Source organism: Eumetopias jubatus, unplaced genomic scaffold (genome assembly GCF_037043125.1).
Source record: "Eumetopias jubatus isolate StellerSeaLion01/CBP00866 unplaced genomic scaffold, mEumJub1_p1.0 scaffold_4, whole genome shotgun sequence".
In the NCBI taxonomy this organism is placed as follows: Eukaryota; Metazoa; Chordata; class Mammalia; order Carnivora; family Otariidae; genus Eumetopias; species Eumetopias jubatus.
In genome coordinates, this window is record NW_028274810.1 from 73166788 (window position 1) to 73192990 (window position 26203).

General features: G+C 58.2%; 1 protein-coding gene across 2 annotated transcripts in view; it reads right to left on the reverse strand.

Annotated features, from left to right (window-relative positions):
• The window catches only part of SZT2 (SZT2 subunit of KICSTOR complex), a 50348-nt gene that overhangs the window by 8489 nt on the left and 15656 nt on the right, over positions 1-26203 (reverse strand). The window contains exons 7-62 of one of the 2 annotated variants that reach the window (XM_028123273.2): positions 25757-25863; positions 22343-22553; positions 21947-22117; positions 21300-21534; positions 20980-21109; positions 20120-20262; positions 19739-19891; positions 19490-19604; positions 19057-19274; positions 18751-18966; positions 18278-18356; positions 17958-18052; positions 17530-17698; positions 17217-17331; positions 16990-17103; positions 16611-16781; positions 16358-16437; positions 16013-16136; positions 15747-15911; positions 15452-15656; positions 15048-15163; positions 14685-14931; positions 13678-13819; positions 13427-13519; positions 13201-13279; positions 12801-13094; positions 12495-12636; positions 12213-12320; positions 12062-12125; positions 11657-11842; positions 11126-11293; positions 10953-11031; positions 10746-10817; positions 10357-10558; positions 9461-9560; positions 8625-8754; positions 6728-6880; positions 6543-6645; positions 6348-6453; positions 6149-6260; positions 5405-5523; positions 5134-5298; positions 4802-4886; positions 4494-4658; positions 4247-4414; positions 3754-3887; positions 3176-3342; positions 2931-3028; positions 2707-2839; positions 2457-2587; positions 2255-2355; positions 2020-2181; positions 1534-1801; positions 1358-1437; positions 1145-1270; positions 821-1020 (exon numbers count right to left, since the gene is read on the reverse strand). In XM_028123273.2, coding sequence (XP_027979074.1) covers positions 821-1020; positions 1145-1270; positions 1358-1437; positions 1534-1801; positions 2020-2181; positions 2255-2355; positions 2457-2587; positions 2707-2839; positions 2931-3028; positions 3176-3342; positions 3754-3887; positions 4247-4414; positions 4494-4658; positions 4802-4886; positions 5134-5298; positions 5405-5523; positions 6149-6260; positions 6348-6453; positions 6543-6645; positions 6728-6880; positions 8625-8754; positions 9461-9560; positions 10357-10558; positions 10746-10817; positions 10953-11031; positions 11126-11293; positions 11657-11842; positions 12062-12125; positions 12213-12320; positions 12495-12636; positions 12801-13094; positions 13201-13279; positions 13427-13519; positions 13678-13819; positions 14685-14931; positions 15048-15163; positions 15452-15656; positions 15747-15911; positions 16013-16136; positions 16358-16437; positions 16611-16781; positions 16990-17103; positions 17217-17331; positions 17530-17698; positions 17958-18052; positions 18278-18356; positions 18751-18966; positions 19057-19274; positions 19490-19604; positions 19739-19891; positions 20120-20262; positions 20980-21109; positions 21300-21534; positions 21947-22117; positions 22343-22553; positions 25757-25863 — 8014 coding nt within the window. Of the gene's footprint in view, positions 1-820; positions 1021-1144; positions 1271-1357; positions 1438-1533; positions 1802-2004; positions 2182-2254; positions 2356-2456; positions 2588-2706; positions 2840-2930; positions 3029-3175; positions 3343-3753; positions 3888-4246; positions 4415-4493; positions 4659-4801; positions 4887-5133; positions 5299-5404; positions 5524-6148; positions 6261-6347; positions 6454-6542; positions 6646-6727; positions 6881-8624; positions 8755-9460; positions 9561-10356; positions 10559-10745; positions 10818-10952; positions 11032-11125; positions 11294-11656; positions 11843-12061; positions 12126-12212; positions 12321-12494; positions 12637-12800; positions 13095-13200; positions 13280-13426; positions 13520-13677; positions 13820-14684; positions 14932-15047; positions 15164-15451; positions 15657-15746; positions 15912-16012; positions 16137-16357; positions 16438-16610; positions 16782-16989; positions 17104-17216; positions 17332-17529; positions 17699-17957; positions 18053-18277; positions 18357-18750; positions 18967-19056; positions 19275-19489; positions 19605-19738; positions 19892-20119; positions 20263-20979; positions 21110-21299; positions 21535-21946; positions 22118-22342; positions 22554-25756; positions 25864-26203 lie in introns of both variants that reach the window. The other variant, XM_028123272.2, reaches the window with a different exon arrangement.

The following is a 26203-nucleotide window of genomic DNA, read 5'->3' on the forward strand; positions in this document are numbered from 1 at the left end:
CCTGAGAGCTGGAGAGCTGGTTTCAGAAACGCTGAACAGTTGGGACTGGCTTTCTGGGCCAGGTGGTGTCCTGAGTAAGGAAGTACAACTCGTACACAAAAGTAACTGTGTGCAACACGAAGAGGTACGTTCCCACAGCCCCTGGGAAGGGTCTGGGAGCACAGAACCTGGAGGCTCAGATATTGAGAGGAACGTAAAGCAGGGGCCACAGAAACGGGAATTTGAGATTTGACACAGGACAGGAAGGGTGGTCATGGACGTGTCCCTGTGCTCAGGGGAGCTGAAAGGTGGCGACAGAGGAGCTGCCTACTTCCCAAGACTCTGACCTGTCACGACTGCCTTAGAACGGGCCGGGGGACAGTGACGCAGGTGGGCCTGGGCAGCGGTCCCTGGTGAGGGAGGCTAACTCGGTGAGGGCAGGGCTTCCATGGCCATGAACTATGTGAAATACCCGGAGAGGCCCCTGCGGTGATGGGGCCAGGAATCGTTAAGCCCCAGATCCAGAAGCCTAGGAGCTTCCCGTGCGCGGATGTACACCAGCCAGTCAGCATGCAAGACATATGTGGGCGTGAGCTTGTGAGGATGTGCATAGCTGTGCGCACACCTGTGTGGCCGTGGGGTTCACAGGACGTGCCCAAGGCCCGCGTGGAGGCGGCCCAGACCCTCGTGGATGCGTTCGGCCCGGTGGGGTGGGCATGCACAAGGCCCACGTGGTTCAGATGGGGCCCGGGGAAAGAGAGGCAGGGTGTGCGGGGCCTCGCCTGCAGCGGAGGAGGGGAGGAGGAGCAGGGGAGGAGGAGGGGAGGAGGAAGGGACTCACCTGCGGGCGGGTGAGGGGGGCCGCAGTGGCACGAGCACAAAGCCCATGCTCTGCAGATACTGCACATACTGCTGCAAGAAAGCCAAGCTCAACTCCTTCAGCCAAGGCTCCTCCCGGGCTCCTGGCGGAGGCGCGTCTGAGGATTCGCAGCCTGCGGGGGCCTCCCGGCTCCCAGCCCCTGACTCGGGGCGATGGCGCCGCTGTGGGAGTGGAGATTAAGGCAGGCTCTAGCCGTTGTCAACCACACCATGGGGGTGGAGGAATGGAGGGCACGGCGGGTAAAGGGAGGTCCCGTGGGAGAAACCCAGGAGTCTGGAGCCTCACCGGGCCCTCGGGGGGCCCAGAGGTCTCGGGGGGCCCATGCAGCCAGGCAGCTGGGTCGAAGAGCAGGGCCGTTGCACAGTAATGCACCAGGCGGGATGACTGCTTCAGGGTCTCCAGCTCTGTAGCCTGGGGAGATGAGGCGGTGAGCGCTACAACGGTGGCCAGGGAAGGGTCACAGGATGCTCATGGAGGACACGGGCTCAGGCCACTCACACTGATGGGCATGCTGGCTGGGGCAGAACGCTGCTGCCAGGTCACAAACAGGTTCTCCATCTTCATCTGGCGCTCCAGTTCTGTGGGGTGCAGGCATTAATAACGACCCCCAAGAGCTGTCAACCCTCTCCCTCCCACACTGCACAGACTGCCCCTGCCTGGCCCAGGGCCCTCACCTCTGCGCTCTGCCATCTTGATCTCCAGGAACTGTTGTCCATGGTAGGTGACAGGATCAGGGGGTCTGGGCACAGGGCCGAGTGAAGAGCTGGGGCGGGCAGCTGTGATATCCCTCAGCGCCTCATCGAAGGGGAATGTGTCCAGGGGAAGGGGGCCCCCGCCCCGAGAGGATGCACTCAGCCGGCCCTGTTCGCGGCTCAGGGGGGGGCTTGCACTCCGGATGAGGGTCTCTGCTTCCATGGTTGGCAGGAGGAATGGGTTTGGCTCCTGAGAGAGATGGAACGTCACAATGGGTTCATGGCCTTTGCCTTCAGACCCTCTCTCCCACCCCACGGCCTCCTCTCTCAGATGCTCCCTCCCCACTACCTCTGCCCTCAGTCTGTCCCCTCTCCCCTGCTTCCGGACTGGCACTTCCTTGAACTAATCCCTTAGGAACCAGAACTAGAGGAGGGAGCCCGAGCAACGGGCACCTTTTCATCCCGCACCGGGAAGTCCAACTGGCCGTAATGATGGAAGAGCCCGAGCTTCTGGCTGAGGAGGCAGAAGATGAGGTGGGCACGCGAGTTCTGCCACTGCACGAGGCGAACCAGCGCTCGGCCCAACGCCGCTCCCAAGTCTGGAGCCCAGTTGTAGGTCAGCAGCTGCAGCTGGAAGTCCGGGGTCAGGGTCAGTGACATCACTGAACCCCTTCTCCCACCCAGCCCCTGGCCCCCCATCTACCTTCTTGTCCACGACCTCCAGCAGCAAGAACCTCTGCCGGGGAGCACTTCGCCCGGAGCTCCCGTCGCCTCCCGGCTCAAAGCGCTGCACGGCTTTGGCAGCTATGGGGGGAGCGCTCAATTAGGGTCTGGAGGCAGATCCCCTTGAGCCCACCCTGGCCCCGCAGAACTCTGAACTCAACCCCTCTAGGCCATGCCCTCACCCTGCTGGGTTGGTCTCCTCCACTGCAAGAAGTTCCTTCCCAGAAGCAGCAGATGCCGCTCCACTGCCGGGCGTGGCGTTGGGCCCAGTTGTCCAAGGGAGCAAGGACTGAAGATCTCTGGCTCTGAACCCCTGGAGGGAGGATGGGAGGCACAGAAAGCAGACCATCCATGCACAGCCCCATTCAGTGGGGCTCCCACTGCCTAGCCCCCACCCGTCCGAGCTCAGCCCCCAGAATACCCCAAACTCACAAATGCTGCTCAAAGACACGGACACTGGTGTCTCCAGCCATGGAGGTGACCAGAGTGGTGAACTCAGAGAGGACAGATGGAAGGAGGAATCGGGACACCATGTGGGTGGAGCTCCTGGACACTGAGGCACAACCTGGAACCGGGGCAGAGAAGTCACGGTGAGGCTGCAGGATGGGGACCAGGCCATGGGGTTGAGTACAGGGACGAGGGGGCTGGGGTCTCACCAATCTGAACCATAAACTCCATCCAGCGCTGAGTCACATGAGCAAACACAGGCTGCAGGGTCCCCACCTCACCCTCTTCTAGCTGTATGGTCCTGCGTCTAAAGATACAGCGAGAGTAAGAGCCTCACCTCCACATGTGACACAAATCCAACACCCGTGACTTCACACCCCCCCCGACGCAACACCACAAGACAGACAGACAGACACACACACACACACACACACACACACACACACACACACACCTTTGTCTCTGGGCTCCAGAATCTGGGCCTGGTGCCCGCTCAGTTCCACCTGGAGTCCGAACACTTTCAGTTTTGTGACGCCTCCGGCCCCGGGTGTCTTCTGGCCGATCCAGGACAATGTCATCAGTTGTTTTGGGGGAACCCAAGTCCCCACATTCTGTTTTACTCTGGGGGCAAGGCACTGAATGAGGAAGTGCTGCTGGGAAGGGGGATGGCGTGGAGGATGGGGGCGTCGTGGACCAGTAATGAGAGCTGGGGGTGGGGGGGCTTGGCGGCCCAGGCGCAGGCCCTGGCCTTGGGCAGCACTCAGTCTTCCCGAGCCCCGGCACCCTCACTGGTAAAAGCCCTACTTCTCTTGCGGGCAGCTATGACGGCCCCATGAGAAAAAGGGCAGTGAAGGCGCTTGCTAAGCTGAGGCTCTCTGTCAGAGAGAACCTGCCCCGCTGCACACCCCGAAAGGACAGAACCGTTTATGTAACAAGCCATCTGGGGAAAGGTCTACGGGGGGTGGAGGGGAGCCAAGAGACAAGCAAGAAGGCAGACGCTGACTCCACCAGCTCTTCCCATCCTCTGATTACCAGCATATCCCAGAAGCTACGGCGGCCAGCTTTGCTGGGGGGAGTCACAGGCTCCCCAGGGCCAGGGCCAGGGGGAAAGGTGCTAGCTCGGCCTGCAGGGCTCTTGGTTTCCAACGGCCCGCTCCGGAGACTTCCTGTGCACATGAGACATTACAGACTCCTGTCACTGACTGTCAGTGCCCATTTCAGACGGCCTAGCCCCAACACAGGTGCCCCTATGCCACCTGCTAGCCAGTGGCGGTGTATGCAACTGAAAGCTACGTGTTTTTGTGAAGGGAGCTCCTGAGGAGGTGTCCCTCTTGGAGCGGGTGGACGACTGCGTGTGTGCACTTCTGCTGGCACGTCACCTTGCGGACGCAGAGAAAATAAAGGACAACTGTGAACGCGTACTTCGGAGGGTGCCTCTGAGATGCTTTCCTGGACCCCCACCTTTGCCACCTCACCAGAGACATGGTCTTGCCTGGACCTGGCACGTTCTCTGGAAGCCACGTACCTGGAGATGCGTCCTCAGTACACAGCGAGGCTGGCAGCAGCCGCAGCTCCATGATGGCATCGGCCAGGGCCTGGCGGGCTGCTCCCCGGAGCTTCTCCTCCAGCTGCACGATACTGATGTTCCCCTTCTCCCACACGTCCAGTCGAAGCCATGGGGCCCCACTGTGAGCTGGAGGAAAGAACGGGGGTGACGTGAGGGTGCCTCTGGTTCCCAGGGCATTAACTCAACACCTCCTCTGCTGACCCACCTGAAGACCTGTCCGGCACGACTGGACAGCGAATGACCTGGGTCAGCTGCTCAAATTCCTCCTCCTGCAGTGGGTCGAGGGGCCCCGGAGAGGAGGGGGGCCATGATGCCAGTGAGATGGGGCTCCCCCCTTCATCCACGAAGGCTAGAGTGATGCAGGCAACTCCTGCAGAAACCCACAGGAAGGCTCAGGTCCGACACCTCCAGATCGCCCTGAGCTGCAAGGCTGGGCAAGGCCCCATCAGCCACAAGGCAGGAAAAGGCTCTCGAGCACTCAGCAGTGGCACAGACCTGCGCCCTGCAGCGTACCTTTGCCGCCGGTGCCCTGTCCACCAGGCTTGTTATACAAGTAGATGTCCAAGTCAGGGAGGCCGCCCTGTGGTGGTAGCGGGTGCTGGGGAGACAAGCACCACAGAGAACTAAGCCCAAGCGGACGGATGGAGAGCATCAGGGGATGGTGTCCACAGCGGGGAATGGTGGACAGGCACCGCTGGGCGCACAGGAAGACACAGATAGACAATAAAGGTATAAGGGGTGGGGGAGGCAGGGGTGTATATGGGTCCATGGGCAAAGGTCACCTGCGGCAGCCGCAGGGAATGGTTCCACCGTCAGAGGGAGTGTGGAGAGGGGCTGAACCTCACCTGGAAATGGTTGCGGCTGTTGCTGTCTGTGTACTTGGGAGAGTGCAGGAAGATGAGCAGGTTCTGCCGCAGGTACCAGGCCAGGGCAGGAAGCCAGGGCCTGCAGGAGGCAGGGAGGGCCAGATGCAGCACTTCTGAGGGGAGACTGCCGGGGGGCTGGATGAACTGCAGAGAGTGGGAAGGGGCGTCAGAGCAGCATGGAGAAGGTAGAACGCAGACAGTCCCCGCGCCCGAGCCTTGGAGGGCCGCTGGAGGCTGGGAGGGAGCTGACCTCCACATCAGCGGGTGTCAGCTTGCAGTTCCGAACAAGCATGACTGTGATGACATCCAGGGTGGCCTCGTCCAGGCGCCGACGCAGGACCCGTACCAGCTCGTCGGTGATCTCAGGACCTTGACACAGCCATGGCAGGAAGGTGGAGACCCTGGCAGAGGATCCAGCAACCCCCAGACTGGCCCTTGACCCCCAGACTTGAATATTCCCCCACATACTGGAGGCAGCCAGCACTAGGTTCTAGTTCTGCTAAATTCTAGTTCACTGTGTGACTGTGGACAGGTGAGTGTCACCTCTCAAAGCTTCAGTATCCTCACCCATAAGATGGGAGTAATAATACCGTCACATGTAACAGTCTCAGCCCAAGACCTGGTACACATTAAGCCAACCATAAATATGAGCTGCGACATCCAGCTGCCTCCCGGGTCCCTCAACCTCACACCATCTCCCAAACATGATTTTCATCCCAAACCTGCCCTTGGTCTCCAGCCGGTGGAGCCACCATCCACCCCCAGTCACCCAGGCTAGACACCTAGTCAGCTTTAACGGCCCCTCTTCCCCAAGCTGCATTTCAATCAGCTGCAGGGCCTACCCTCTATAAACACCTGTCTGTCCCGCCCAGCTCCTGCTTGAGGGAAACCCAGAGCACAGCATGAGCTAGAGTAGGAAGGCGCTAAGAGAAGTCTCGGGAGGGCTCTGGAACCCCCTCTGGCCACTCCCCTGCCCCCTCCGCGCAGCGCTCACCTGCCTGGCCTACGCCATGCACCAGCAGCTGGATATGCCTGTCCACTTGGCCCACAGGACGAGCAGCATCGGCACTGCGGCCAGAAGCCATGTCCAGGGGAGAACGAGGACCCTACAGGGAAACTCGGGTCAGGGCCCGGCTCCAGGGGGCAAAGTATGAGGGGAGCACAAGGGCCTCGGGGGTGGGGGTGATACGTGCCGAAGCTTCCTCAGAGTAGATGGGCTCCTGGCTTCGGGACAGAGCTAGGGAGGGGGGCAGCGCATCACCTTCCCATGGCCGCTCGCTGCAGGAAGTCTCCAAGAGCCTGGGAGAGAAGGGCACAGTCTTTGGACATACCTCCTCGGCCACCATCCTTGGTCCCGGCTCTACCCCCTCTCCTCAGGGCCCACGTACCGCAGGTAGTACACAGCCTTCGTTGCTCGTTCCTGATAGACAAACATATTCTTCCGGTTCACCACAGAGAAGGCATTGAGCACGGAGCGCAGGGCCTGGATGGCTGTGGGAGTGACAGGGGCTCAGGACACCCCCTTCTCCGGATCCCCTCCCCTCCCGCCTGCCTCTCAATGCCCGTCACACACCCCGAGACACCCCCATGCTGGGCCCCATTTTCAGGCGCGAATGGACTCGAATCACGGTTCCCCACACAACGTCACAGGAGAAATGGCCAGGGACAAACTGCATTGTGGCGGCTAGGTACCCTCGGGGCGCACAGCTCTCATCAGCAGCGTAATCTGGGCGGAAGGGAGACAGCGGATCAGAAGCGAGACACGGCCCTCTGCCCTCGCTACTTCTCACTGAGGAATTGGCCTACTTGTCCTCACTCGCCAGGATTCCTTGGACCTGTTACCCTGCAGGGGAAAGCCGGTCATTTCGGGTAACAAGGCAGGACCATGCTCTTAGGAAGCCAGGTCACAGCACAAAGGCTCTCAGGGAGATGTGCAGGAGGTAAGAAGAGGTGTCACATAAGGCAGAGCATGAGAAAGTCCTGGAGACAATGTCAGGACGCTCTGGCTGTGTCATGATATAATTTATAACACACACCCCACCTTTTGAACTCACAAAGAGCGGCAACGAGAACCCTGTTAGAACCAAGAGAACGGGAGTGCCGATACACACCCCCAGAGTCAGGGAAAACACAGTGCTCTGGAGGACAGCCGCCCCAAAGAACCCACAGGGCAGTAGGGCAGAATGCAAGAGCCCAAGGGCACAGGCCAGTGCCTTGTCTGACCCTTTCCAGCTTCCCAGGTTGATGAGGAGCCTCCCAATATGGCAGAGGTGGCCATCTGGTTTCCCAGAGAAGCTGCTGCCAGGTGTGAGCAGCGTATAGAACACCCAGGAGGCTGTTCGGAACAGAATGCTGCTTGCCGAGGGCTCCAGCAAAGCCGCATGGAAAGACTGTAATGAGGAAGGGCTGTCTCCGGGCTCCGACCAGTCTTCCGTCGCACGCTGCTAGAAGGCATCTGCAGCAAAGGTGCGTGGCTGTCCTAGCTCATGCTCAATGTGCAGAAGACGCCATCAAACCCTGGGAAGTCCACTAATTAGGGGAACGGTGCTTTGATACGGAGCACATCTCAGGATGTGCTGAGAGACGTGATGTCCGGGACTGTTAGGAACATTCACCTACCGACTTGCTGAGAATATTAAAAACAAGAAGTGCTCTGATTTTATTTTTAAACCAGACGGGACAACGGCAAAAGAACGACATCATTTGGCTTTCCCCTGCGAGCTGTGCTGAGGGGTCATCAGGGGTAAGAGGAGAGAGCGGAAGTGTGAAGACTTCCGTTAGCATCTCGGGTAGAGCATCAGTTAGAGTAAAGGACTTGCTAACCGAGCCCAGCGATCGCAGGAAGCCCAAAGGGGCCCTGTGCCTGCCTGTCAGGAGGGACAGCCGATCGGAAGGCAAACCCGCCCACCAGGCCTTAGGCTCCTCCCCTCTGATCTTCTTCTACCTGTGACTTGGCCGACTCGCCCACCCCTCCACACCATTCCTCGGCCCTATAACCCAAAGGGGAAAGACGGTCGTTTTGGAAAGGAAGGTGGGGCCAGGCAGAGGCACGGCCTTAGGAAGACAGGTCACAGCCCCTTCCATGGTCCCTTTTCTCCTGTGTTCTTCAACCCTTCCTTGTCTCCTGCCTCCTTCCCTGTGGAACATACATGAGCTCGAGTCCGCTTTTTTGTCAAATTCCTTCCTTGTGTGCCTGCCACGCTATCTGAGCGAGTCGCTCTTCTCTGCCCCGCCTGTGTGAGATCCTCTCACTTCTGTCTCCTCTGGTTCCTAGTCCCACCTCTCTGCCAAAACTATGTTCACTAACGACACACGGGAGCTCTCAATGGCCAAACTCAGTGACGCTTTTCTGTCCTACCCTCCCTGCTCTCCTGGCACTGGTGAACAAGTCACGGCCACTCTGCCCTCGTCTTCCCACCCAAGCACGGACACAGGAAGGGCGGCAGGGAGGCTCCTGGGTGGGGTCTCACCATCGCTGGGCAGCGGTGCCCGCTGACGGGAGTGGAAGGGGGTCTCGCTGCGCCACAGATCCTCTTCGCTCTCGGCCACCAGAAGAGAGTTACACACGTGACTGTCATGGAGGTCCTGCAGAAGCAGCCGCTGGGAGGAGGAGCCGGGTATCAGGGAACTGAAACATTCCTCATACAATTGGTGGTGGTGGTCGGGGTGATCAAAGGCCAGAGAGAATGCCCATTATCACGGGGGGTCAGCGGTCAAGAGAGCATCAGTAATCACTGGGGGGGTCAGAGATGTGTCCCACAGTCACCGGGCTCAGGGCTCGGAACCCCAGGTTAGAAACATTCGTCCCTCCTCTTTGCCAGAATCTGGTCCCCACCCTCCAGGTCTCAGCTTAAAAAATCAATTCTTTCCTTGACACTTCAGAAGGTTAGACCCTGTCATATGCTCCCACCGCAGTCTCTACTTTTCCTCTGTACGATTCTTCACAATCGTAATGGGAATGATTCGTGTAATTTAGTTGTTCAAGGTCTATCTCCCTCACTCGACACGAGCTCCAGGGAGTCAGGGTTTCCCTGACTTGTTCACTATTATATCCCTGAAGCTAGCGCAAGGCCACAAGATGGAACAGCTCAAAGTCAGGGTGTGGGAGAGTAACCCACGCTACCAGGAGTGCGTGAGGGAGCGTTCCCCCATTTGTAGAACCCAGGGAGTAAGAGTACCCCAGTAACCAGCTGTCAAAGAAGATATCCAAGATGGATCAAGAGCCTCTGAAAGTCAAGCTCCTAGAAACTCCTTCCTCATCCGAGCAGTGTCCCAGGCCTAGAAAGCCCTGCTCGCTGTCCCTTACCTGGTTGACCTCCCTGCAGATCTCCCCAACTCGCCTCACCAGGAGCTGCTGCAGGTGGCGACACTCGGTGCCTGGCCCCCCATCTTCCCGAATCAGGCTCCTGGAGGGGAGGGATGGACCAGACAGAGTCGGGGGGGTGGCGGGGGGCTTGGGAGCTGGGGCCAAGAGAAGCCACGAAAAGGGAGTAGGACTGGACCAAGGGAAGAAGACATGGTGGAAAATGGGAAAAGCGGAATTCTCCATAGCAATTACGGAAGCACAGGCTCCAGGCTTGCTTTATCAGCTTCCACGTGGGCAGCTTCCGAAGCTTCCTTCCTCTCCGTTCTCAGATCTTGAGCAGAAGGATGGCCTTCCCTTCTTAAACCCACCCCACCCCATGATGGGAGCCATATTTAACCAGGGGCCTTGCTGTGAGTCCTGGCTCTGCCCTTTCCTGTGACCTTGGGCAAGTATCTAACTCACCTGTGCTTGAGGTCCCCCCCCATCCCCCCGCCAAGCCACAAGGAGAATAATACTCTCTAGGACCGTGGCCCAGATGAAGGAGCTGATCCAGGTGGAACACTAAGAACAGCGTCTGCCACATAGTTAAGTGGTCGTTACATATCATCTGTTATTCCCATGTCAGCTTCTGAAGCTGCTCTGAAATGGAGATGCTCTTAATGCTTGGCTACAGGAGCCCAAATCCTACCAGCTTTGAACTCCATTAGGAAAGCAGAGAGTGAACTGCTTTGCTCAGGCTGTGGGAAGTGGTCAGGACCCTCCAGCCCCAGAATACAGTCAGACCTCTCCCCAAACCCTCAGTCCCAAGTCTTACTTTGGAACGACCCCGGAGAGGAGTGCTGTGGGACCAGGGAAAAGCAGCAGACATCCGAGTCAGGGTGCAGGGCCCTACTTACCGTGCGTGGGCATACACCTCCACACGATCCTGCAGCACCCGAACGATGAGCCAGAAGTCAGGCACACAGGGCCCAGGGAGGCCTGAGAGCGAAGGCTGTGGAGGTGCTGGCCCAGGCGGGGTCCGCAACGTGAAGGGAGCCTTCTCCCCTAGGGTCTCATTGGGACCCTCACTGTCTGAACCACTGCTGCCGCCATCGTAACCTGTGTCAAATGTGCTGAGGTTCAGCTCCTTCCTATGGCTCATCTGATCTTCCAAGTGTATCAGGCTTGATGGGCCCGGCTCCTTCACGTCAGTCCCTTCTGATGCCCTCTGCCCAGTCCTTCCGCCATGCAGCCCTGCGTCTGCCTCCTAACAGCTTAGAGTCCTCCCTGCGTTGTCCCAGCTTACCCAGGTGGTCAGAGTCCACACTGCCCTGACTGGACATAAGGCTCAGCCCCCGGCTGGGCCCAGGCTGGCTCCCTGGGAAGAGACGGGAAAGGCCTGGAACCTCTGTTGATTTTGCTTAGGACCGCCCTCCGAAAATGGAAGCAGGGCCGGGGATCTACAAGTCCCTGGTCCTAGCCCCCAGACTTTGTTGCCCGAGTCCTCTCTTACCTCCCTGTGGCAGGCTGAGGAGGGTGGTGCCCTCAGAACCCTCTGGGGAGCCAGGGGCTTGGGGGCTGGCTGTCAGGGCCTGAGGGGCAGGAAGTCAGAACTGAATACAGGCCCCCCCCCACCTACCTCCACCCCCCCGCCCCCATTCCCAGGTTATCCCAGGGAAGACTCACCTCCCCTTCGATGCCTTCAGCCCTGTCCTCATGGCTGTGCCAAGCCCAGGCTGCTGAAGGGGGCTCCCCCTGGGACGCACCTGGCTGTTGGCCAACTGCCACAAAGAAGAAGCCACTGTCAGGATCCTCAAGAAGAACATGGCCAGGGAGGCGCAGGCGGCGAAACTCCTGGGGAATCAGGAGCCAAGGTTACAGTTCGGGCGGGAGCAGCCCGCCCTATTCACGGCACCCCACACTTCATCAGACCCTCACAACTCCCTGGTGAAGCAGACACCGGCACCCCCACTGTTGAGGTGCGCAAAGGGTCAGGGACTTGCCTAAACTTCAACAGGCCTAGTGACAAGGAGGGGAGCTGGGTCTCTTCCCACTGAGCTGGGCCTCCAGGCAGGGGTGAGGGACAATGTGGTGAGGAGGCTGTCCGGAGGGGAATGCTATGGACTCAAACCAGGAGAGGCCCTTCTACTTCTCTATCTGGAGTCCAGGGAAGAACGGGCCCTGGGATAACCGGGGGGTGTTCCGGGGACAGCGTACCTCCTTGAATTGTGTGAGGGAACGTTCTGGCCCAAACACAAAACTCAGTGGCAGGGTCTGGCGAAGGCAGGTGGAGCGTCCAGGAGAGCTATGGATGTGGGCAGCTGCCCGCTGCAGCGCAGGGCTCTGGGGGATGCCCCCTCTTCGGAGGGCCCCCACCATCTCATCCTCCAGCAACCAGTGGATCTACAGTCGGAGAGCAATCCAGGAAGTGGCAAAGGGCACCTCCCTGCCGCTTGGGGCATTATCTCCCTCGCAGACCAGAAGACACTGCCTCACAGATTGAGGGTGGCCTTACTTTGATCGCGGAATAAAGGGGCTCCTTACCTTACTCATATGCTGGCAAGGGTATCAGTTAAAGTGTTAAGGGGTTGTCACCTAGCTTGGGGGAGGGAAGGCCCTCACCTCACTCATGGTGGTCTCAATAGCCAGTCTGTGGGGTGTGGCCAAGTTGGATAGTCCGGGGTGCCTAAGTGGAAGAAAGGTTTAGACGTTGGTTTCCAGAAAATAAAACTGACAGGGAGCAAGGAACTCCGCGAGGTGGAAGGGGAAGTACCTGTCTTCTTCTGGGGGTGGCAGTGGGGGCCCCAGGCCATCATCCGACCTTAAAGATGATGGCTGCCCTGGGGATCGTGGGAATGAAGCACTGCTTTCAGACGTGGACCTGAATAGGGTAGGAGCAAGGTCAAAGATCAGCAGCTACCCTCTTCCTAGGCCTCCTCAGCACTCCTTTCTTGGAATCCTTAAGGGGTCCTGAGTCCCCAAGTGCCTCTAGATTCCTTTAATGGGACCCTGCCCCAGCAAGGCCCAGACCCCCCCACCAAACTTGCTGCCACACCGGTGGTGCTGAGGGTCCGAGGTCGGGGGAAGCTCCACTTCCACAGGCAAGGTCAGCACAAAGACGTCCAGGGTAACACTGAGGTCCCTCAGGGGCACTCGGCCTCCAATGGGGGGGCCCTCCAGACTGGAAAGCACCTGGCCTGCGAGAGGGGGAAAGTCAGGGGTTGCTGGAGCCCGGGGATAAGCACAGACTTCAAGTCCTCAGTGCTAATGAGTTCTATCCATAGGCTCTGCCCCCTACCCACCACCATGCAGGCGGGCTGTACTGGGACCTGTGGCCTGCCCCCGGGCACCCTGGACTCACCCAGGCACGTGGGCAGGCTGCACACGGGTACTGAGCTGTGTTGCCCGTGCAGCCGCACGGAGCACGTGAGGTGCAGGAAGAGAGGCGGCAGGTCACGCACCAGGCTCTCGGGCCCCGTCGGTGAGTCGCCCCCCAGGATACTGAAGGAGTCTTCATCGGGGTTCACGGTGTCTGCATCTGACAGTGAGGCGGAGTCGAGCCCCGCTGGCCCCAGGTCTGGCTCACGGCTCTCGCGGTATTCCACCTCAAGCTCTGGGTCACTCTCGGTGACCACACAGCAGGCTGACATGTCTCCTAGACAGGGATGCATGTCGTGGGCTTCCTGGGACAGGCTGGCAGTGGAGGGCCCCGAATCCCGGCTTGAAGCAGCCTTCCCACCTCTCCCCACCTGCCCACACACCTTCTTCTCCTATGAGCTCAGCCTCTGAGAACTCCAGGTCACTGACTTTTCTGTCTGCTGGGTCCCGGGGGCCCTCATCCTGAGCAAAAGAAAGAGACCGCTTTATCCACAGCTGGACGAGAGCCACCACATCAGGGCCTCAGAGAGCCAGGAGTCCAGAGGGTCTGGGTGGCCCCATGGGGTTATGGCTCGGGGGTCCGAGGGAGGGAGGGAGGAAGCCGCTGACCTCTCGCCGGCTGGATGGAGGGCAGTAGAAGAAGTAGTGTGGATTGGAGGGTACCGTGCGGAAGTGGAGACTGCTTATCTCCAGGAACTTCTCCTGTTTGGGGGTTAGAAGGAGCCTATTATGTCAGCCTGCCCTCGGCAGAACACTCCCCGCTAGCCTAGAGTAGACATCTATATACCCCGGTCCCAAGAGAGCACACGGCGCCCTGGGGCAGGTGGGCCTCCACCCTCCTCTTCCCCCAAGCGTCTCACCTGGATGAGGCTATGAAGGGCGTCATGTGCCTCTCCTCTGAGCTGGCAGACATCCGTCAGAGAGATCTCCAGGCTAGGGTCTGGGTTGCCAGGGACACGGCTGTTCTGAAACTCAGGCTCGCTGAGGTCCTCGGTCTCTATGCTGAGTGGGCAGGTTGGGGGTGAGGGGCGTTGAGGCATTAAGAGCCACCAAGCCCCGGAGGAGCCTGCGTCCCTTCTGGGAGCGGCACACACCATCTTTGGCTCTAGCGAGGGTGCTTAGCACAACGGCACGGGCAGTGGGAGAGGCAAGGGGAACCACCCCACCCACTTTGGCTTGAACCCCCACGTTTCTTAATGACTGGACATTTCTGTGACACAGAGGAATGAGTAAGGAGGACTCTCACTTTCCTGACTCGGACCACTGGGTGGAGGGTGCTCTCATTCACTCTGGAAGAACACAGGTGGAGAAGCAAGGTTTGGTGGGGAGAAAATGCACGGATTGGGGGGCACAGAAGGTGGAGGGTCTAGAGCTCCAGACAGGGAACTGGGCTAGAGTTCGGACCTGGGCGTCATCAGCGCCTTCCTCCCTCTGCTTCTTTTGCTTCCCGGATGCTAATACGCTGCAGGGGCCAGACACACAGCTGTCTGCTCGCTTGCCTTTCTCCCTCCCCTCATCAGGGACTTGCTGGGCCCCTCAGGTGAGCTGGGGACTCAGCAGTGAGCGACACACTCTGAAACTCACGGAGTGGTTCCAGGGATTACTACTATTGCCCGAGTGTCCTCAGAACAAGCTTCTATTTTCACTGATGCAGCCGGCAACTCTCTAACCCTCACCCAGCTCAACACTTCATGCCAGAACAGGAGAGACAGAGAGGAGACTGGTAAATGGGAGCAAGAAGCCAGCGACAAAGCAACCACCTCCCCGGTGTGTGGGCATGACCTTGCACAGCCCTACCCCTGGCTCGGAAGGTCTGTTTACAGGGACCTCACGCAGCCCTGACACATCATTCTGGGACCATCCTAACCTGGACTCAGAAGCCAGGACAGCTCGGTCCTGAGGCTCAGGGCCCTCATCGATGCTGCTGCTGAAGGGCCCAGGGCTGAGAGGCCCAGGGCTTGGGGGTGCCTGGGGCAAACCCCGAGTATGGCCACACAGTGCAAGCAGGAAAGGGGTGATGTCTACTTCTTGTAGTAGCTCCTCACAGGCATCGACCGCTATCAGCAAGTCCTGTGAGGAGACGCTCTGTGCTTGCTGCAAGCTCCGGAACAGCCCTGAGGAAGTGGAAGGGACCATGACGGTCAAGCTCAGGAATGGACCCTCCTGTCCCTCTGCCCGTAATCCCGCAAAGACTCCTCCCTAACACTCCCTAACGTGGCCTCCTGCTCACCACGGACGTAGCATCGCTGTGCATGCTCCTGCAGCAAGGCACAATGGTTGGCTGCCTCCTTGAACCTGGGCTCCATCCAGGCTGAGGATGGGGAGGGCTGGTCGAGGAACTGAGTCCTAGGAATAGGAGGGAGGAGCAAGCTTGGCCGACTCTCCTAAGGGGTATCTCAGACTCCCCATCCACCCTCGCTCCCGTGAACTCTCCCTGCGTCTCTACTGAATATATTCAAGGCCCAGGAAGTTCAACTGATTTGCTGAAGGAAGCTAAGCCAGGAGCCGGCAGGACATGGACTGAGTTCCTGCCACTGATCATCAACCTGTCTATACCCCTGAGCATGGTGGTCATGAGCCCTGGCTGGGGGCCATGGTTGGGGGAGGACCTAGGTCAATACTGAGGGTATTCACCGGAAGATGAGGTCTCGGGGTGCCTGAGGGGGTTGCAGGCCAACCATCTGCTCTCTCAGCGCTTCCAGGGCACAGCTATAGATGTAAACAGGACACCGGGTCCGCGGACCATCTGCACCCTCCGTCTGTGGAGCCTGACGCCCAGCGTAAGCTTGTAAGTCCCGACGGAAAGGCGGGCTTAGGTCTCCTGCGTTCTGGGCAGTGTCTGTGGGAAGAGGTGTCACATGGTCTCCAAGCCTTCTATTTCTTCCCATTCCTGCTCCTGCTTAACTGACTTAAGAGTTAGCAGCCTTACCGCCGGCTGGGGTGACACTGAGCGTGGGGACCTGGGCCTTTGCAGCCCTCACCCCAGGTCCTCCCAGATCTTTCAGGCTGGCAGCCCCACTCCAATCCCCGAACTTAGGCTTTGTCTCCTCTGGAGAGGGTCCCTCCAGGCCACAGGCACCCAGATGTTGGACATCTGAAGAGGAAAAGAGACAGAAGTCAGAGCTGCCTGGTAGGCTGGTGAAAGAGTCCAGGGGTTTGTATCTGGGGCTAGTGACAAAGGTGAGCAGGTGGTACCTGAGAAGGTAGCTGGGAGGAAAGTCAGAAACACATGCTGGGGAGTCAGAAGCCTTGCATAGCAGCGCCACTGAGGGGGCTGGGCAGAGATGAGAGGCTTGAGCGGCTCAGGAGGGCCTCCACCCTGTAAGAGAAACATCAGAGCAATCTGCAAGGGACCACCCAACCCCTGCTCCCTTCCTCCACCATGGAGTGTAGCCCTAGGTATAGCTTGGAAGATCTAAGACAAAGGGGAGTGACAGTACCCTGTCTCTGGCATCCCTGGTGGTAGAAAGTTGGGGCATGGATATGTGCTAACAGAAGGTCAGTGGGAAAACAGGCTCAAGGAGACAAAGCGGTGCTGACCAGGGCAGGAGGCGCTGAGTCTCCAGTGGCTTGGGTGCTGCTGACTGCTCGATCCTTTAGGATCCCTGGCTCCTCTGGACCTACAGTGGGGGTAGAGGTGGGTAGACGAGGGCAGGGCCAGCAGAGAGACAGGACTCTGAGGTAAAGAGACAGGGAGGCCAAGACCCAAAGACAGAAACCCCCCCACTCCGAGGGGTAGGGAAAAGGGGGGCTGGGCCAGAGTGTGCTGTCTGGGGAAGAGGTGGGAACTCACCTGGACTGTGGAAGGCCCGTCGCAGCACCTCACTCAAGAAGGTGGCCTGCTCAGCAGCGGTCAGCGGGATCTCCCGGTCACTCAGCTCCTGCCCCAGGCAGCTGTGCAGCAGGCACAGCACCATGTCGTTGGTGGGACAGGGCCCCTCGGCGGGAGGGACGCCCTCTGGCTCTGCCCGACACACACTCCACTCAGCACTGAGAGCCTCCTGCTGCCCAGCACCCTGGCTCAGCCCTGACCATAGCGGCCCTCGTGCGGCCTCCAAGCCTCCTCCTGCCCCAGCGCTCCTCTGACTCATGTGCAGAATCATCTGCTCTCTACGCTCTATCATTCCCACACCCACTGGCCCTGTGGGTCAGTAAGCAGGAAGTTCACCCACCTCTAGAAAGCAGAAGGAAGAACATCTGGAGCTGTTGACACTGAGGCAACAGTCCCATTAGGTCAAAATGGAAAGGGATCTCGTGGACACAGGTATCTCCTCCCTGGTCCAATCCTAGGAGGGAGGGAAGGAAGACAAGACCCATGGTGAAACCCAGATGCCTCAGCTATGGCTGCCCCCCGCCCTCCACTCTCCTGCTCCACCCTGGGGGCCCCTTCCCCACTGACCATCAGAGACCCTTGGCTCTGGGAGCAGGGGACTCCATTCCTTGCTCTGGCACAGCTGTATCAGGTATTCAAAGCTCAGCATGGAGCCTATGCACGCAGCATCCCGAGGGTGGAGCTAGGGCATAAACAGCAGAAGTTAGGGATCAGCCTGCCCTAGGCCTGAGGACTCTGGTGTCCAGCTCTCCAGGAAGCCCACACAGAGACGGGCAGAGCACAGAGCTTCAGAGGGCCCAGGAAGTGCATAGGCTGTGGTACTCCAGAGGGGATGGCGCCTGCCCTGGTAAGGTGTGGGGGTCCTGCAGGGGTCACTCACAGCTCGAGGGATCTCGGAGTATGTCAGGTCCTGGAGATGCTTCCAGCTCTCAGGGCCGGGTCCCACCCGTCCATACTGAGGCTCCACCCACACCTCAGTGACCAGGTTGAGCTCTGAGTCTCCTTCCAGGGCCTCCACCTCCACGTCGTTGTCGTCATCTGTGGAGAAGCTAAAGGAGGAGGAGCCCTGAGCCTGGCAGACAGGAGAGTCCAATCCATAGCTGAGTGGCAGGGGGTCAGTCCACGCGGGGAGCACAGGACGGACGAAACTCCCACGTGGCCCTTCCAGACCAGCGTCTGCCTGAGGAAGCATCCCCAAACAGCACCCACTACCCCAGCTCTCTAACAGCCCAGGAGACAACTTCAGAGGCAGTAGGGACAAGTGGGAATGTGGAGAGAGGCGGCTCCCAGAGAGGACCTGGGCCTCACCTGTCTTTGGTGGAGGTAGAGTGTGGGGGGAAGAGAATGTACTGGACAACGCAGGTGTGCTTCTCTTCGCCTGCAGCCTGCCCCAGGGGCTCGTTCTGGGGGCAGAACGGGAGATCGTGGGCAAACGTCAACCAGGCCAGCTCGGGCCCTCAGAACCCTAGCCTCCACCACATTGTCCTGGGACTGGCCTCAGGCTTTGGGTCCTCTGACCACAGGATCTCCATGAGGCCGAGTTTACAGCAGTCGCAACCTGGCTGAGAGGCAAGTGTCCCTCGGATGACGGGCCCTGGTGGGGAGGCGTCACGAGGGACGGCACATACCTGAATTGGAAGCTCCAGGACCATGTTGATGATTCCTTCCCCACTGCAGGCGAAGTGGAAGCCTTCGGAGAGTCGGACTCTGAAGCCCCGCAAAGGTGGGGGTGGGGACGGGATGAGATGGGGGAGAGACACTCAGAGTCCATCCTCCTGCCCCTCATGCTACTTACGTGACCACTTCCAGCAGCTGTCCAGGCAGACTTGTCTGCTGGCAGCCCTGCTCAGACTACTGGTGCCTCAGGTGCAGGAAGTTCTAGCTGCACAGGCCACGGTAAGTCGACTGTGGCAGGTGCGGGAGGCGAGGGAGGGCAGTGGCAGGCGCTGCTCTGCGCTAAAGACCGCGCATAATGGCGGCGGCGGCACAGGGGCTCAGAGAGGGCCAGGGTCTGAAGTCGGCTTTCTGCCAGGGCCGAACCCAGAGTCTACACCTGCTCTCTCCCTGCCCCAAGCTGCCCGGCGGGGCCCGGGTGACGTACTCAGTGAGGATGGACAGGAGCTGTGCGATGGCGCTGAGGGGCAGCGCGGGGGCCAGGCCCGACGGGACGCTCCAGAGCCAGCGCTGCTGGTAGAGGTAGCGGGACAGCGACGCCAGGCTAGAAGAGGCTGAGCGGCCTGACACCAACGGCAGTGGCCCTGGTGGCTCCAGTGTCAGTAAGAAGGGTGCCCGGTAGTCCAGGGGCAGCTTCTCATACCTAGGCAATAGAGGCAACCCCTCGATCTCCACTTGGACCCAGCTGAGCCCCAGCCTGAGCCCCAGCCCGGGCCCCAGCTTCTCCACCAACCTGATGAGTAGCTTGTCCAGGGGCTTATGCAGGACCACAAGGCAGGGCCGGTCGGACAGGGCCTGCTGCGGGCCCAGCATGGGGGGGGACTTGGAGGGAGAGCTGCCCCCACCAATGCCCCCCAGCCCTTTCCGTTTGACCTTGGGTGTTGGCTCCTTGCTTTGCACCCGGTGGGGGAAACGCAGCCGCAAGATCTCTTCCCGTAAGCCTGACACAATCTGGGGGAGAAATGTGATCAGATCTTCTTAACCCCATCCCCTCTAGGTCTGGGAGAAGGGGCCCCCAGACAAGGTGAGAGAGCCCTCTACTCCAAGCGTTCCTTGATCTGGGGGCTCCTCTCTCCACTGGCCCTGGCCCTGTATGGTGTGGGGAGAAAGAGTCAGTCTACCCTCCAGGGCTCCTGGGTCTGGGAGTCAGTCAGGGCCCAGCTCACCTTATGTCGGGCCTGGGCCGGTGTGCCGATGGGAAAACCCAGGCGAAGGACCATGCACGGGGCCTTGGAAATGATGCGGACCATGTAGAAGGAGGAGGGGGGCTGGTCAGGGGCACTAGGAAGAGATGGGGGTCAGTGAGCAGCTCTAGGCTGTCAGTGGGCTGAGAAGGAGCGGTGAGGTCTGGGGTTAGAGGAAGAGATGTGGGATGCGGTGGAGGGGGAGGAGCGAGGGCCCATCGCTTTGCACACCTGGACAGCAGCTTCACATAGGAGTATCCCTCGACCAGCACGAAGCTGCTCCAGTCCCGAAGCAGAGAGGTCAGCGAGGAGTGCGAGATCCTGCACTGCACGGTGCTGTAGCGACCGTTGCTGCCGGGGGTGTGCAAGTGCTTGGGGATGGGTCTGGAAGAGTGGTGTGGGCTGAGGTCAGACCTCGCAGCCCCAAGCTTGGGGGCAGAGAACAGACTGCTGTCTCTCTCTGCCAGGTCCTATCTGAGGATGTGGGCGTGGGTAACCCGGAAGGCTGGGGAAGGGTCGTCATTTTTCCTTGGCTGCGGCGGGTGAGGGCTCATCTGCTGCCCCCGCCTTCCCCAACCCTCCCTGTCCCCTCAGCCCACAGAGGATACCCACGTGTCGTGCTCCAGGATGAGCACCAGGCGATGCATGTGCAGCCAGCGCTGCCAGGAATTGGCATCCATGGACAGCACCGGCTTCCAGTAGGCCGCAAACTGGGCATGGGAGGAGTCGGACCCACTGTGCTGAAGGGAGAGCACCTGGGGATGGGAAGGACTGCCCTGTAGGAGGAGCATTCGTGGAGAAACACGGCACGAGGGTCAACCGGCAAACAGGACGGTGGGGTCCAGGGGTCAGAGAGGAGCTCCCAGCTTGGGACAGGAGCAAAACACAGAGGCCTCCAGGACGAAGGCCAGATTGGGAGGAGCCCAGAGACAGACTGGGTAGCCCTTTAAGCTAAACCCAGGCAAAGGGTGAGGCAGCTGCGTGCTAGCAAAAGCTGCGCCTGGCGGTGCAAGGCTGATGTCCTTGGGCCGCGGGTGAAGTGAGCACAGGACAAAGGAAGCTACGGTCTTTAGGCAGTGCACAGTTCACGGTGGCTGGCACTGGTGGGAAATGGGTGAGGATGCGGGGAGAGGCCAGAATACTCCACATGGAGATGGGGCGAAGGGGCTCATGGGAACCTCTGCGTTCTCCAAGTCTATGTCTGGCACCGGGGGTCTGCTGAGGACAGCCTCTCTCTATAGATCCTTCTCTGTCAGGAACTTGGAAGGAGGGAGGAGAATTGCTCTCAAGGCTAAAGCTTAGGAATTCTGGTTTAGGAAAAAGGAAGGTGGGAAGGAAAGGAAAAGAAGCTGGCTCTGGGTTCTAGAAGCCCAGAGGGAAGGAAAAAGAAGGTGGCTCTGGGCTCTAGAAGCTGTGCTAGTCTGAGCTTGGATGGGTGTGGAGGGGGGCTGCCGAACATGAGAACCACTCACCGGGGTGGCGGAGCCGGGCGGGATATAGAAGAGCGGCACTCCGCTTTTGGTGCTGTCAGGAAGCGTGAAATGTTCTGGGACTGAAGAGAAAGACTGAAGGTGGGCTAGCATCTGGTCCGTCTGGTTAATGCTGCAGAGCAAGGGTCAACCCTGAGCCACCCCTGACTCCAGTGGGCACAGAGGAAGGGAGCCCCAGGGGGACGTGGGATCCTGGACACAAGCCTGGGCCTCAGGGGGGCTCTCACCAGCTCCCAGTTTCACACCTCTGTCTCCCCACACAACAAACAGGGCATCACTCACTGAGTGGTGACCTCATTCACCTCTGCAGCGTGTTCCAGAACCGTCGGATAACGTGGGTACGATAGAGTGAGCGAATGGGTTGCCTTAGTGCACAGGACACGTCGTGCAGAATGTCATAGCCCCCTTCCATTGTCACTTCCACCCGTGTTCCTCGAGGGCCCTCAGGCTCCAGGGGCCAGGGCGCCATAGCCACATACTCGATGCGCATGTTGTGTTTCCACAACAGCACGAGCTTCACCTCCAGCTGAGACCCTCCTTCAGGGGAATCAGGAGACTAGTTAGGGGAAGAAGGGCACAGGACTCCAGCCTGGGACTGAGTTCTATCCAAAACCCCCACCGACCTCCTGGAACTCTAGCCTGGCTAAACGTTCCAAGCATAGTTCCAGAGATTTCAGGCCTAGAGCCTGCCAACTGCCACAAACAGAAGTTTGCAGCAGTGATGTGAAAACAGAGTCAAGCTCAGGACACCACACCACCCTCCGCTGACCCACCCCTGGCAAAGATGGAACCGGGAGGCTAAATGCTAAGAGAACGAGGCCCTGAAGGCAGCTCAAAACCCACTTGTCTCCAGTGACAAGCAGAATCTCACGGGTGATACCTAGGCACCTTCCGCTTGGTCTGGCAGGTCTGAGGCTTGCGAGATGGGGCAGAGCCTAGCGACCCTCACCTTTGGCCAGTGTGACCTCTCGGACACTGTAACCCTCTCGAAGCCGAACAGACACTGTGCTGACCAAGTCAGCAGGCACCTCCTTCTCGGTGTGCTTCTTCCGACGTAGAGCCAGGGCAGGGTTGCTGCTTGCGGAGACCAGGTGCTCATTGAACAGGCGGTGCTGAGAGCCTAGAAGACCAGTGAGGTGACGGAGGGGCGGGTGGCTATCCGTGAGCTGACAGAGAGCTGGGGGGTTGGGGGGGGCGCTATGCTGCCATCCCAGGGGAGAGAACCGTGCCAGAACAGTCAGCCCCAGGCTCGAGCTCAGGCCCCCCAGGGATCCCTTCCTGCATCACTTCCATGTCCATGCTACACTCGCCAGCCCCCCACCCCTGGCCCCAGTCTGCCCCTCACCGCAGTAATACTCGGGGTTCAGGGCTTCTCCACTGCGCAGGAAGGAGTAGAGGAGAAATGCCCGGTGGTAGACAGTCAGACCCAGGCTGCCTGGTTCTGGCTCAGGACAAGTGGACAGGTAAGAACCAAATGTGGCCATTGCGATGAACTTCATCAATTCCACGTTGGGCACATGGCCAAAACTGCAGTCATAGGAGTAAACTCCTCCCACCTAGAGAAAATGAGCAATAAGAGGCCTACCTCCAAAACAGGCACCCGAGAAAGAAGTAAAAATAGGAGTGGAAGAGACTGGGCCGGTGGCTGTTCCCACCCCTGGGGACCACAAAGCAGGAAGTGGGTCAGTGTTCTCCCAGGACAGACCACTGCTCTGCAACTTTCCTTCCCTGGGCCCCTGGCTGAAGCCACACCCTTTTGCAGGACATCAAACGCCAGACTGCACCACTCACTAAAGATTTTGAGAACTGGTTCACGGACATCCTGTTACCATCGGAGAGACTTCAGTGTCTCTAAAAAAAGGGCTTCTCAAACCTTAGGGTATGTACAAAACACCTGGGGATTTTGTTAAAAATGCAATAGGTCTGGGGTGGGCCTGAGATTTTCCATTTCTAACAAGCTCCCTGGTGATGCCAATGCTGCCAGTCCATGGACCATATTGTGAATACTAAGCCCGTAGATCAGAGATTGGCATACTACATATAACCTGTGGGCCAAATCTAGCACATCACCTGTTTTTGTAAACAGGTTTCACTGCAACACAGCCACGCCCATTCATCTTGTCTATGACTGCTCTGACACCACAAGAGCAGAGCTGAGTTGTGATGACCGTATGGCCAGCAAAGCTTAAAATATTTACTAGCTGGCCCTTGACAGAAGACGGTGACAGGCCAACTCGAGATGTTCCATTCAATTCCTTGACCTCTCTGTTCCTGAACCTCATCTCCCGGAACTCCCTCTATTCCACTCATCTGCCCGCTGCCTACACGCTGGCCCTTGGCTTCTCTTGGACCCACTTCATTTTTGCAATTTCAGTTGCCACATCCTACCGATTGCACACCATTATACCCCTCTGGATTTCTTCCATCCTTCGCCTGCACTCTCTGACCTCATTAAGACTGCCGGCCTTGAACCTCTGCTCTCCAAGTCTATCCCTGGCCCTCCTGACCGGACTCTGCTTTGACCTCCAAACCCCAATGAGGAGCACAACCTATCCACGGGATCCCAACTGGAGAAAGGTGCATCGCTGTCCAGGGTGGCACCACACGGGAACACGGGACACCCAGCCCAGCAAGTCCTTCAGGGCTGTCCTCAACACAGTTCTCCCCGATGCTGGCCGCCCCTCCTCACAGTACTCCCCCGCACCTTCTCCTTCAGAGAGGGACGGGAGGCCCTCGGTCGAATTTATCCCTATCATCACTTCTATCCTTCTAGTTTCAAAGGAAGAAAGGACTCCTCTCCACTCCCAAAGGGTCCCTCGATCTACTTTGAGCCCGCGCCCTCTTGTCAACGGAGAGACTTCACTCCATCAGGCTTCCTCTTCTTTCCCTTATTTTCAAACTCTGCTTCCTCACGTGTTCTTAGAAACGGGCTGAAAGTCTCTAGCTTCAAAACCAAACCAACAGAACAAAGCACCTGCCTCTTCCGCCCTGCACTTCCCTCCAGCTTCCATTCTCTCCTGCCCCCACCTGATCTGAATAGCCACAGTCCTTGTGTCTGCTTGTCTCCGCTTCCTTCTCTCCCACCCACTGCAGTCACTTCCCTTTGCCACCTCTTCACCGAAATGGCCTGAAAAAGGTCCCGGTGGCCTCTTCATCACCAAATCAAGAGGGTGCTTTCCACTCCTCATTTTACCCGATCAGTCTGCTGCCTCTCACACTGCTATGTGCTGCTCGGACTTCTCTGACATGAGAATCTCCTGGTTCTTGTCTGATTCTTTCCCTTTCTTCTTTGCTGGGCCCCCTTCTTATGAAAAACTTCTCAACACTGGTATTACCCAAGCTTCTTCAGGGGCCCTCTTCTCTGCTCAACTGCCATCTGCAGGCTGACAAATCCTAACTCTCTCAACTAGTGCTGTCTCCTGAGTACCAGATCTGCATATCCAACTGCTAACTGCTATGAAAAGCAGCCGTCTATGACATAATTATGCACTCTGCTGAGCACTTTAAATGCACTCTCTCACTCTACGAGGGAGGCACTGTTATAATCTCCACTTACAAATGAATCCGACCAAGAATCAAGTGATGTGCCCAACGTCACCCAGCTAGTAAGTGGAGCAGGCAGGCCTAACTCCAAAGGTGATGCTTTCTGCTGCTTTCCTGTTGACCCACAGATGCCTCAAACCCAACACGCACACACCTGGTTTGACCACCTTGTCCTCATTCCACCCCAGCTGCTTCTCTTCCTGTTTAGCTCTGCCAGCAACCCAGTCACCACTGAGGTCAGAAACTTGGGAGACATCCTTGACCTCTCTTTCTTGCTCACCCCTCACACCTTGCTAATTGTAAGTCATGTTGACTACCTCTTCACTTTCTCAATTCTATCCCCTTGTCTCTTACCCCGTAGTCCCCTAATTTTTTTTAATAATTTTTTATTGTTATGTTAATCACCATACATCACATCATTAGTTCTTGATGTAGTGTTCCATGATTCATTGTTTGTGCATAACACCCGGTGCTCCACGCAGAACGTGCCCTCCTTAATACCCATCACCGGGCTAGCCCATCCCCCCACCCCCCTCCCCTCTAGAACCCTCGGTTTGTTTTTCAGTCCCCTCATTTAAGCCCTGTTCCTCTCTCACCTTGAGCACTGCAATTATTAACCCCCCTGCTTCCACTCCTGCCTTCATGCAGCAGCAAGAGTGACCTTTATAAAACATAAACCCAACTAGTGACTTTCCTTGTGCTTCCCTGCATCACCCACAGAATTACCCTGAAGCGTCTTAATACAGCAGAACCAGCTTTTCATGTTCTGGCCAATGCCTACCCCGTGGTCTTGTTTCCCAGAGCGCTTTGCTTCCCACCCTATGGCCCATCAATCCAAATTGGCTGTGGTTTGCTGAATATTCCTATTCTTTCCTTTGCTCAAGCTAGTTTGAGTTGGGTTTTCTGATCCTTGCAATCAAAACAGTGATAACTAATCTAACGGGGGAGATGAGGCTGGACATGACTGTCAGATTTCAAATTCAGCACTCTTTTTCCTATAACATGCTGTCTCCCCACACCCTAAGGATGAAGATGAGAGTCCTCTCCCACCACTGCCACCTACCCTGTTCTAGACATGCCACCTATGCACCCCACTAACACACAGGCAACTATGTTATTGGCTTTACGTGGGAGATCGTCACCTATAAGAAAGTAACCAGCCATGTCCAACTTTGTGACATACTACACTTCCCTCTCCTTCCTACAAAGTCCTCACCTGCACAAAGGAACAAGCCACGGTGCCACTGCGGAGCTGGTTCAGCAATGTCTCACAGACAGCAACGTCAGGGACACTGGTCACCCCATCTGTGATCACGATGATACCTGGAGCAGGAAACATTGGACAGACCTGGGGACGCTGACCAGATCAAAGTCACAGGGGGGCATCCAACTGATGGGGCCCTGAAGACCTCGGTGCCCACAAACCGATGTGTTTTATGATCCGCAAACACCCTTCCTTCTTCCCTCTGTCCTGCTTCTCCCTCCTGAGTGCTGGATCCCAGTGTCCTAAGTGATGTCCCTGGAGCGCTACTCCTTCCCACTAGGGTCCCTGATGGTTGTCAGAGCTGATAATACTTGAGAGATACACGCATGCACACTCACCTTCCTCAAACAAGGAGACAGATCCTCTCCCCGGGGACCCACTGGTGCCCTGGTAACCTTG